Raw genomic sequence first — 11,684 nt, 5'->3', positions numbered from 1 at the left:
TAAACACACAAAAATTCAAAACTTTCATTGTTGAATCTTAATGACAAAACGATTAAATATCCCGAAGGGCTTCAAGCAAATGAACGAGAGCCATCCATGCATCAACATCACAATTTTAGGAAAACAAGAAAAAAGATCTAATGACATTTATTCTAAACCCAATATAAGATAAAGTCCTTCAACTATAGTAAGGTGTCTTGGACTTTCTTTTTGAGTCTATACTCGTGCCCATAATTTCCTATTTAGCTTCACCTCATTCCCTTTGGGCTGGGTCAGCCAGCACAAGGTTCGATGGAGGTACATAAGGCTCAGGCAAGCAAAGTTGCTCAATGGTCCCTTCTTCAATTGGTTCCTTTATTGGTGAAACCTTGATTTCATACAGCTTTGGCCACAGTTTTCCAGTCACTGCAAGCAAGACATATGTTCCATAAACTTATTTGAGTTGTAAATGGAAAAAAGAGAAAAAGCAAAAACATTATCTTTCACTTTATTGATGCTTATTAGGGAATTCCTAGATGTAATACTGTTACAATTAAAAAAAAGTATGTGATAGCTCCGGTTAAATATCACAGTTAAAATTCACATGACAAAGGTTGTAGTTTGCATGGTAAAAATGTTGAGAATTTCTTTTAAATATAATATAGATTTGTTGAACTTTGTAATCTTATACATATCACTATTTTAAGATAGGATGACCAAAATGTGGATTTGACAAAAGATAGAGAGATTACAGTTATATATTTAAGACTTAAAAATAAAAAAGAACCCGCATAAATTTCAGCTGGTAGCAAAAGATAGGTTTAAATGAAAGTGATGATGACATTTCTCTTTCAATTGGTTACTACAAAATGATGGTTTGAAACATTTTTAACTGAAAATTCAAACACACTAATATTTGTTGGATTCTACAGTCAAATCACTTCCATTCTGACCTTTATTAATTATTATAACCAAATATCATGCCTAATTACAACTTACAAAAGAAAAGGTCTCAGATGAGTGAAAAGGAAATAATATATGATTGAATAACAAATTGAAAATTGACAATTTAAAAAATTAGAAGACCGGGACTTACCGAAGATACGCTTTTGCTCACCATCCCATGCTATCCCATTCAAAATATTATCTTCCTAAAATATAAAAGATCAACACATAAGTGTGACAAAAACTTTTAATGACTTATCTCGAAACAGGAATGAGTGATGGTTCAAAGTTTAAAGCATTTTGTTTGTATATGTCCCTGTTTTTAAATTATAGCAGCACATAAAAATGCAACATATATACACTAATCTTATCTCTAGATATCAAAAGGTTCAGGGTCCTTACACTAATCGCCCCTGCTTCAACAAGTTCTTTCCTGCGTATGATAGATTAAATGTAACATTAACAAAAATGGACAAATGTACTAAATAATAAATATAGAGTAAATCCTCAATTTGGTCTTCAAAAGATTATTAATCAATGTGGTCCTTGAATGATAAATTTGTTGGCATCAAAATAATCTAAAAGTCACCGTTTAGTAGCACAAAACTGATGTCATGATGACTGAAAATCATCAAGGACCAAGTTGATGTTTGCTAATCTTTGAGAACCAACTTGGGATTTACTTCATTTATTATATCATTAACATAAACAAAAGCATTACTTTAAATCTTGGAGGAGAATCCATCCAAGAACACTGCCATCACTCGGAGAGATTCTTACAATGCAGTCAGTCTACACAAAGAAATATCAACCTCAATGAAAATCTAGCCAAACAGAGAACCTTGGACCAAAGACATCATACATCCATACATGGCTAAAATTAGAATTTAAGGGAAAGAGATATATTTTCTCTAACAGAAATCATAGTTAATCAGTAATCACACAGAGGCATACCGGTAAAACATTTGCCCAAACTTCACCATTTATGTATTCCAATTCATTGAGATTGTGTACTTCATGACCCTTATAGTAGACAACTTGTTTTGATACAGCTACAGAAAATAGGGCAATGTAAATTCCACTAAAATGCAAGGCATACACATTAACTAAACAAAGTATTGTCAAGTTAGAAAACTGGACCCAAAAAAGTTTGGGAAAAAATGGTGAAAGGAAAGGAATGGAACTTCATTGACAGGCAATTGGCAAACCTTTAAATGTCTGAGGATCAGTTTGAATCATTTGATACAATGTTGAACTGCCATCACTTCCAAACAAGACTTTTCCATCAGTTGCCAGACCCCAACCATCATTCATATCATGATTAAATGTCCCAATCTACAGAAATTCTAAAAGTAAGCTGTTTGAGATCTAGGTGGCTATGTTAACAGGCACTTTGGGGATTTCACCTCACATCACTGATGACATCTCAGGAAAAAGTATGAAACAATAAAAACAAGATTGATGTTTGCAAAACCATTCCATGTAAACACTACCATGGGGACCATATATAGTAATATAACACACTGCTAGTGCTGACATTACATACAACCAGCTTTTATGAACATTCAACTTGTTTAAATGACAGGAATCCTCCAAGTTATAACATACATTGTCTACCTCTAATTTTTAATCAGATATATCAACTGAAATCACTTACACTACCATGCAATTGAACTTTTAACTTCTAGCATCAATGTTTAAAAAATCTTAAAGTTGTAGCTGCCAAGATGCAGATTAGTTTTAAGATATTAAAAACTAACTCCTCGCTATGCGAAGGTATGGGGGAGGATCATTGTTTTATCCTTGCATATGTCAAGAGACTATTTTTAGATTTCAACCTATGACAAACAGGACACCATGGCGCAACTTTATTGCTGAGCCACGCCAGGGCTCGACCTCTAGTTTAAGTTATCAATAAAATTAAAAATTAAAATGAAAAAAAATATAAGATTAATAGATTTTACTATAAACTTTAGGAGAATATATTTATATAATTACACAAAGTAGAAAAGAGTCAAAAGACATATTGCAAATCTCGTTGAATCAAATCAGTACAAATCACTCAAACCATGACAAAGACAAAAGATTAAACGAGTGGGAAGGTAAAGCAACAAACTTGGCTTAAATGTTTTGGGTCATATATGAAACCATTTGTCCGCAACCAAGTTACTTGGAAGAGCCTACATAAAGTGCAACGGAAAAATGTATTAGAATAAATCCAAACATCAAATGTCAGCGTGAAAATAACTTAATGATTAATGTCTTAATCACGAGTGTTTAAGCCAATAAGAATACATTATTTTTCTTAGTAGAAATAAAGTAAACATCCCCTGCAACATCCAGAAGCAATGGGATAAAATTGTAACACTGCAGAACGACAAAATCAATTATTTAAGTACTCCCTTCATCCAGAACGACTGTAATTTTAACCTTTGAAAAAAAATTTCAAATCGACCGATGTTCTCATTTTTCAATATATAAGATGTTGAAACATTTATTATAATTTTGTCATGTAATAAATAATGTTGTTTTGGAAGATTTAATATTACATTTATTACAATTCAGAGAGAGAACAGGGATGTTTTAGTAAATTGTCTGTTAATAAATGTTAATTCTCTTGGGATGCTAGCTTTATTGGTCTATATGAAAAAAAACTTAAACATTAGTTATTTTGGGACGGAGGGAGGATTATCATAACAAAATCAAACAACATGAAAGCACAGCACAACCACGTTGTATATTACTCCTGCAAGGCCCAGTGCTAATGGGAATGTGATCAGCTTTTGACATTTAGTAGCAACTAGCAAGCAATAAAAAAATTGTGTTTTAAACCCTTAGTTTCAACACAATTCAATAGGTAGCTCCAAAAAGATCTCAATTTCCAAGCGGTTTTATAGAAATTGTACCGTTGCTTTTATTTTGTGTTTTTATTGAAGCTACTTAGAAGGTAGAATAACGAAATATATGTCAAACGATTAATGACAAAGTCCTGTCTTTCTTAAAAAATGTGGACATTTTTCCCTTTCTATTCCATCTCCTCATACATTGGCAATAGAACCATTGTTTTAAGTTTAGCAAGCAACAAAAAAAGTAAGACCAAATGCAACGTAATTTGCCTTTCACACCTGCTATTGAGGAGAGTTAAACCTTCCCCAAAATAAGAATCATCCATCTTGTGAATAATGTCAACCTGCATGTGGCACAAATAATTACAAAATTTACATTAACTTCAACACTGTCCAAGAATCAATCAAACATAATAAGCATGTCAGATTGATATGGACAATAAAAAATATTTGATTTTATTAATTTTTTCATACTTGTAATATAGGTCATTTTCATATTACTACCTAACATTCATTTTTTTCAATTAAGTATCTGGAAAAAATTTCAGTTTCAGTTTACTATCTGTCATTAGTCGTCTTCCGTTAAGTGATGATGTGACAGACAAAGTGTTGCGTCATCACGTCTTGTCATAGACACGTCATCACTCTCAATTATGTGGCATTGACATGTCAATGATCGGGTGTGATGATGTGTCACTTCATTTGTCATGTCATCACTTAACGAAAGACAACTAATAGCAAATAGTAAAATGAAACTATTGAAAAAAAAATTTAGGTAGGTGTTTGACAAAAAAAAATGAACTTTTAGATAGTAATATGAAAACGATTTATTTTTCATGTATAAAAAACTTATTTAATATATGACATGAAAAACTTATTTAAATCATATATAATTTGTGTTTTGCGGTCTATAACCAATATACATATGTAACATGTTATGTTTTCTATCACTTTTTCATCACTATTCTCTCGACCCAAAATATATTACACCATTTGATCTTGTTGGGTTCTCTTTTGACTTTGTCCATATATTAAATGTACGTATCTTATCTCTTTAATTTCACCTTTAATACTATATTATTAATTTAGTTCAGTTGATTAAACATGATAAATTAATAGGTGAATTATTGTAAATTTTAAATACTATTTTTTATTCCTACAAATAAAAAATATCTTATTAATTTAATGTATTTTTTATTTAGAATAAGGAATTATCTTAAAAAATAAATAGGATAAAGTTTCTTAAGTCTATATAAAAGTAAATTACATATATATTCATCAAGTTATTTTAATTAATTTTTAGTTTTTTTTTACAAGTTTACAAATATTTAATCAAATAAAAGTATTTGAGAAACGATTTTTTCTTATTGACTTATAAGATTTTCTTTTAAACATAACTTAAATTTACAACTATCATTTTTATTTTTATTTTGAATAAAATAATAAAATCTATCATTTATCATTTTATCTGAAATTAAATTATTTACTTTGATGAAACTTCTCCTTATCATTTGTTAACTAAACAATTGTTTTTCAAATTGGCTTAAATAAGTTTTTCATACCAGCAAAAATCGTTTTCAGATTATTACCTAAAAATTTATTTTTTGTCAAATACCTGAAAAAAAATTTAGTTGCATTTCACTACCTTCCGTTAATTGTCTTCCGTTAAGTGATGACGTGACAGACAGAGTGTCACGTCAACACACCCAATCATTAACACGTCAGTGTCATGTCATTGAAGGTGATGATGTGAAAATGAGGTGTCTGTGATAAGATATGATGATGTGACACTCCGTCTGCCACGTCATTTCTTAACCAAAGACAACTAACAAAAGGTAATAAAATGAAATTGAAAATTTTTCAAGTATTTGACTAAAAAAAATAAATGTTAGATAATAATCTAAAAATCATCTATATTCCAAGTATGAAAAACTTAATGAAACTAAAATATTTTTATACTAATTGAAACATCAAATAAAGTTCCTTTCTTTATGAGAAAGGCATGTATGTATTTTTATTATCATTATTCTTTTGTTATGTCAAAGGCACAATACACTTTTAAATCCAAAATGAACTGAGAATTAGAACATGTATATCAGTATATGGAAGAGTTCAAGAAATGAGTTATGTGTACCTTCCCAGTACAAAGAGCAACTTTACGGACAGATGACTGAAACAACAAATAATTGAAAGGTTAAATCCAATATTTCACATAAAAACATTATTCATTGTATGTCTAGGAATACCAAGATTAGAATGTAATAAGAAAATAAACCTAATCGTGTTTTATAGAATAAATTTTACAATATTTAGAAGCTCGAAAACACTTTCATAAACCAGTAAGTGTACTGGTCTTATCCCAGACAAAGGATTTGACCTTATAGGAACTTTTGGATTTCCATTTTAATTGATTTATAAATAAGAAATATTAAATACTAAATAACTAGCTTATAAGCTATATAAGCTCCTTGAGTACCTCACTAAAGACATTTAGTTGAAGCTTATAAGCTAATTGAAAAGCTAAACACTTATAAATGATCTGATTTATTTGTTTGGTATAGAAATTTATTTTAATTACTTACAAATTATTTGTATAATCAACTTCGAGTAATGTATAAAAATAAGATAACTCATAAGTTATTAGTTTTTTTTGTTTTCTCAATTTTAACCTCTCTAACTTATTTGAAATTTTTTCTTACCTTTTTGTCTTTAATTGGAAAACTCTTCCCCAATTTTATCACTTTCGCACGCACACGACAATCAAATAGAAAATTGTTATTATGAAATTTAAAATTATGTTTTTTTGTCAAATTATTTATTTTAATTGATTATTAGATTATTTTTATTTTTAATTAAAATATTTGATCATTAAACAAAAATTTATAAAAATAATTTTTGTTTTTAAATAATATTAAAATTATTTAAACCTTAAAAATGGTTTTAAATATTATAAGCAAAATTATCGAATATTTTTCATTGTTTTATAACACAAAATAAAAAAAAAATTATTATTATCCTATTTTTTAACACGTGAAGTTATTATAAATAAATGAAAATATTGAAATATGTGTATGTATAACAGCATTATTCATTCCCAACCAAATCTTATGACCATTAAAGGGTGGCACTGCACAAGTCTCCTATCATTGTACGTATTTGTAGGGTATAGGGAGGATCAGATGTGCAAAGCCTTGTCCTAAGGATTGGGACTCTCTCCATTAATTACTGGAAATTTTCAGTATAAAAGAGATGGACACATACTTTATAGGAGTGAAATTAAAAGACACATACATTACAAGAAATATGTGTCTTTTTCTCTTGTACACTGAAAATTTCCCGTAAACAAAGAGGATCTTTACTCTTGTCCCAACAGCAAGAAACCCATGCATAACTACCAAGAATAACCCTCAACTACATTTTATAATCATTTTATAAACAAAATGAACAAATTGAGATAAATGATGTCGTGACTGATTCAATATTCAATAATACAGTTTCTCATCCCACTACTACTGTGAAAAGGAAAAATTAATGTAAGGCAAAAAGGTAATTAAATAAGGTAAAAAAAAAAAAAAAACAAAAGAAAATGCAATGTAGGAAAACATGATCAATATTACCTCCCCATAAAGTCCAGTTGACTCAAATAAGGTGTCATTTCCAGTATAAAGAAGGCCCTGAAATCAAAACAGAAACAAAGTCATTTTTGTTGTTGATTTATGCATCTATAAGTTACTTCTTGCATTTTTTTTAGAATGTTTATTTTTTTTTTATCTTTAAGTCATTCCAAAAGCCAAAATCTACAATCACTCCTGAATATTTATTTTACATTAACCATTAACCATCAAGTACATAGCATAACATCAAAATTATCTGTCCACTCACTGGCACATCTCGGTCTTGCAAAAAGTAAAACAAAACAACCAAAAAAGATAAATAAATAAACAAATAAAAATTAGAATCATGAAAAATAGATTGATAAAATAACTAGTATAATATAAAAAATATTAAAAAATAACTACAAATAAAATAAAACTCTTTTGTTGATAAGAGGAAGAAGAAAAATAAAAACAATAATATAGAAAGGATGAATGAATCTGATTTATTCAATGAAGTAGCGTACTTCATATACAGATAGATTATAATTGAATGATAAATGACAATTACAATAATTAAAACTGGGAACAATAATAATTATCTACGGTTAAACTAACAATAATAATTATCTATTGATAACAATTTATCATTCTATAATAATAGGAAGATATTATTAACAAACTAAGCTAGAGCTGCTTATCCAATGTTGCATAATAATAGGAAGACATTATTATCAGACTAAGTTAGAGCTTATCCAATACGCTCTCACAAGATGAAATCACCATTTATGACCTTCATCTTGGTTGTTAGCACCTAAAAATGTGTAGCAACCAACGGTTTTGTTATAATGTCTGTCGATTGATCTTTTGCTGACACATGTGACACTTGAAGTCGACCTACTTGGACTTGTTCGTGAACAAAATGATAGTCATGAGATATATGCTTCATATGCTAGTGAAGCACATGGTTTGCACATAGATAAGTTGCACCAACATTGTCACAAAAAAGACGTGGTGAGTGTGTAAAATTGTGTTATCAATATGTGCTATGGGAAGAGCAATACCATCTCCTACAATGAGTTTATCTTGGCCATGGTATGAATTTGTGATGTGGAGATTATCTAGATCATTGTTGATATGATGAATAGCACCAGAATCCACGATCCAATCAGTGGGCACATGTTGAGTCATTGTGCAAGCATGATGTGCGGAGGGTTCTGGATTTCTTTAGAGATATCCATGAAGCTTCCAACACACATTGGTTGTATGGACAGGTTTGTTAGAGTATTGACAAAACACCTTTTTTGAGGAGTTGGGAGAGGTGGATCGGTTGAAGGATGATCCATGATTTGCATTATAGGACTTTTGTGGTAAGGTTGCTTACCCTTGTGTATTGCATGAGCAATGGCAACAAATGAGGTATCATTGTTGTTGTCATCCCTCTTGAGATAACTCTCAAAGTCAAGAAAAGATCATGAAGCTCTTCAAAGTCAATCGGTTTTTCATGAGTGTGAAGAGCTGTAGAAACCTCCTTGTACTCAGCACTTAGCCCATTTAAGGTGTGAATGACAAGGTCTACATCGTCCAGTGGATCATTGGTGATGGCTAATTCATCAGTCAAAGATTTTATTCCATGGAGATAATCAGTCTTGGATCGAGAGCCTTTCGTGAAACAAGTGAAGCATTCTTTCATATACATGATTATGGCATGGGTCTTGCTGGCATACCTTTTGCTGAGAGTGTCTCATGCCTACTTGGAAGTCTGGATATTCCCAAGTAATGTGATCACATTTTGATCAACGACTGAGACGATGGCATGAAGGATCAGTTGATCCTAGCGCTTCCAATATTGGAAGCCATGAGGGTTGGAGGTTGGGCACAGATTTGTGCTGTCAACATAGCCAATTAGGTCAAAGCCTACTAGAAAGGCATTGAGTTGGACTTTCTAGGGAGGATAATTCGTGCCATTTAGTTTGGCAGAGGAATGATTATTTAGAACTACAACTGATTGAGAGTCATTAACTTGGATGGATCTAGGTGAGGAAGACATGGTTTACAAGATCGATGTGATTGTTGTTAAGTTAAAACTTCTGATATTATATAGTAGTATGGAGAGAATAAATGAATATGATTTATTCAATGAAGGAGCTAGCATACTCCACATATAGATGGAGATAACAACTGAATAATAAATGATAATTACAATAATTGAAACCAAGAAATAATAATAATTATCTACAATAATAATTATTTATTGTTAACAATTTATCACTGTATAATAATATAATAATATGAAGATATTATTAACTGAGCTAGAGCTTATTCAATCATTCCCAGGGTAAACAAGGCTGTGAAATCAAAAGTCAAAACAAACAAAGTCATTTTTCTATTGGTTGTTCATTTTTGTATCTTTACGTTACTTCTTGCATTTTTCTATTTTCTCAATTTGAGTTTTTTTATTTTATTTTTGTCTCTCAATTAAAAATTTATTATTTTTAATTCCTCGAATTCGTGAAATATTATTTTTAATTTCTTAACTTCATATAAACTAAAATTATGTTCTTTTAATTAGTCTCTCAAATTTTGGTGAACTGAAAACCTGCAATTTACAAATTGAAGAACTAGTAAAACATATTTTTAATTTGAAGACTAGAATTAAAGTGTCTCAAATTTAAGAGACTAAAACCATATATTTAAGGCATATTTTAAAGATAAAAAAGAATAAAATATAAAATATAAAAAATTAAAACTAGTATTTAAAAAATATTACTTGATGTAGGATTTGAAAAAATACCACAAGTATTTAAAATAAGTTTCTTTAGCAAGCAAAAATTAATAAAATCACTTAAACTTCAAGTTATTTTGAAGTGACTAAAATAAACTTGTTTATCATAATAATAAGATAATACAAGCCTTTAAACTCCTTTTTTTACAGCAAACTTTTCAACGTACTCTTAAAAACTTAAAACTTGTTGGAAATATATACTTGTGAAACATACAACGAAAACATTCTTAGCTTTTGCTTCGGATTTTCACGTCACGTACGTGCATTTAATTTTTGTCTGTTGGATGTGGAACCAAACAGGCACTCTAATAAACTCTATTTACTAGGATGACAATCATGTTCAATTTGGTTCTAATGTGCTGGTTTTTGGTCACCAAAAACTTTCGATCTATACACATTAATTAGTTTCAGAATGTATTAACTTACTAACAACTTTACCCTATCAAGTTGAATTCATCTCTCTCAAAGAACCAAACTGTGCATACAAAAGCCCCAGCTGGAAGGGACTAAAGCTACACAAGTTATCACCACTTTGACGAATCAGATTTTACCTTAATTCAAACAACGAAAAAAGGAAGAAGAAAGGTTGACCTGAGTGAAGGCTTGTGGATCGTGAGGAAACTCATTGACGACGGTGATTGTCTCATAGGAAACCCCGCATTGCAACGCGAGGCACTTGTCCGACGAAAGGACCAAGAGGGTGACCATGGAGACCAGGAGAGAAGCAGAAAAAAGCTTGGAAGCAGCCATGAGAGAGGGTTCAGAGGGAGAGAGAGAGAGAGAGAGAGAAAAATATATTAATGCAACGTTCATGAGTTGGAGAGTTAATTACGTAACTGTAATGGAGCACATGGAAAAATATGTGAAGCTATTATAATTCTTTATTTTTTTCAATATTTTTATCTTTATCTATTTTTAAAAGTAATCCACAATCATAAGTAATTACTGTATAATAGTTTTTAAACCTAACAGTTGTTACAACTATATTTAATTCAAATAAAAAAGACACTTAAAGCACAAGGCAAAGAGTGTCTGTTTTTAACTTATATATATATATATATATATATATATATATATATATATATATATATATATATATATAAGTAGGTGGGGTATTATTAGAAATAAATTTTACAGATTTTGTGGGCATTTTTGAAAATATCTAGGCAGCCTTTAAAAACATGGATTACATTAAATGAGTGAAAAAGAATGTGCAATCATTTCCACTATGGTAGACTAGGTGAGAGAGGACTTCGTGCCTCTTTACGTATTTTAAATAAAAATAAAAGAAAAGGAAAAAAATTCAGAAGTTAAAAAAAAGACTAATAAAAAAAACTAACATGGAAGTAGTTGATAGTTATTAAAAGAGAATACTAAAAGTTTAAAAACTAAAAAAAAAATGTCTAAAATTTGTGTCACCACCCTTCATGATAAATACCGATCACATTAAAAAGATAGCAATCATATTAATAATTCTTTTATTTCTTATTCTTTTTAGTGTTGGAGGGTTTGCTTTATTAGAAGTAGGTGGGGTAT

General features: G+C 29.9%; 1 protein-coding gene across 1 annotated transcript; it reads right to left on the bottom strand.

The window, feature by feature from the left end:
* Positions 1 to 10,973, bottom strand: LOC114368030 (glutaminyl-peptide cyclotransferase-like). Its single transcript, XM_028325361.1, has 11 exons — positions 10,740 to 10,973; positions 7,388 to 7,444; positions 5,905 to 5,940; positions 4,050 to 4,114; positions 3,041 to 3,104; positions 2,133 to 2,259; positions 1,879 to 1,976; positions 1,646 to 1,716; positions 1,327 to 1,357; positions 1,076 to 1,130; positions 1 to 405 (listed from the first exon to the last, which is right to left on the bottom strand). Exons 1-11 carry the CDS (start codon positions 10,959 to 10,961, stop codon positions 254 to 256), a joined length of 978 nt encoding a protein of 325 aa, XP_028181162.1. The 5' UTR covers positions 10,962 to 10,973; the 3' UTR covers positions 1 to 253.
* Between the last annotated feature and the right edge of the window lie 711 nt (positions 10,974 to 11,684).

The sequence above is a fragment of the Glycine soja genome, chromosome 9 (assembly GCF_004193775.1).
Source record: "Glycine soja cultivar W05 chromosome 9, ASM419377v2, whole genome shotgun sequence".
Lineage (NCBI taxonomy): Eukaryota > Viridiplantae > Streptophyta > Magnoliopsida > Fabales > Fabaceae > Glycine > Glycine soja.
The sequence above is the reverse complement of the archived record's forward strand: the minus strand, read 5'-3'. Positions and strand labels throughout refer to the sequence as shown.

What these genes read in the sequence shown, in the direction of transcription:
- LOC114368030 (XM_028325361.1), bottom strand. Translation starts at nt 10,961, where the DNA reads ATGAACGTTGCATTAATATATTTTTCTCTCTCTCTCTCTCTCTCTCCC. An exon ending in ATTCTCCTCCAAGATTTAAA is followed by an intron (nt 1,358 to 1,645) that starts GTAATGCTTTTG and finishes TATCATACGCAG; the next exon opens with GAAAGAACTTGTTGAAGCAG. An exon ending in TTGAAGCAGGGGCGATTAGT is followed by an intron (nt 1,131 to 1,326) that starts GTAAGGACCCTG and finishes TTTATATTTTAG; the next exon opens with GAAGATAATATTTTGAATGG.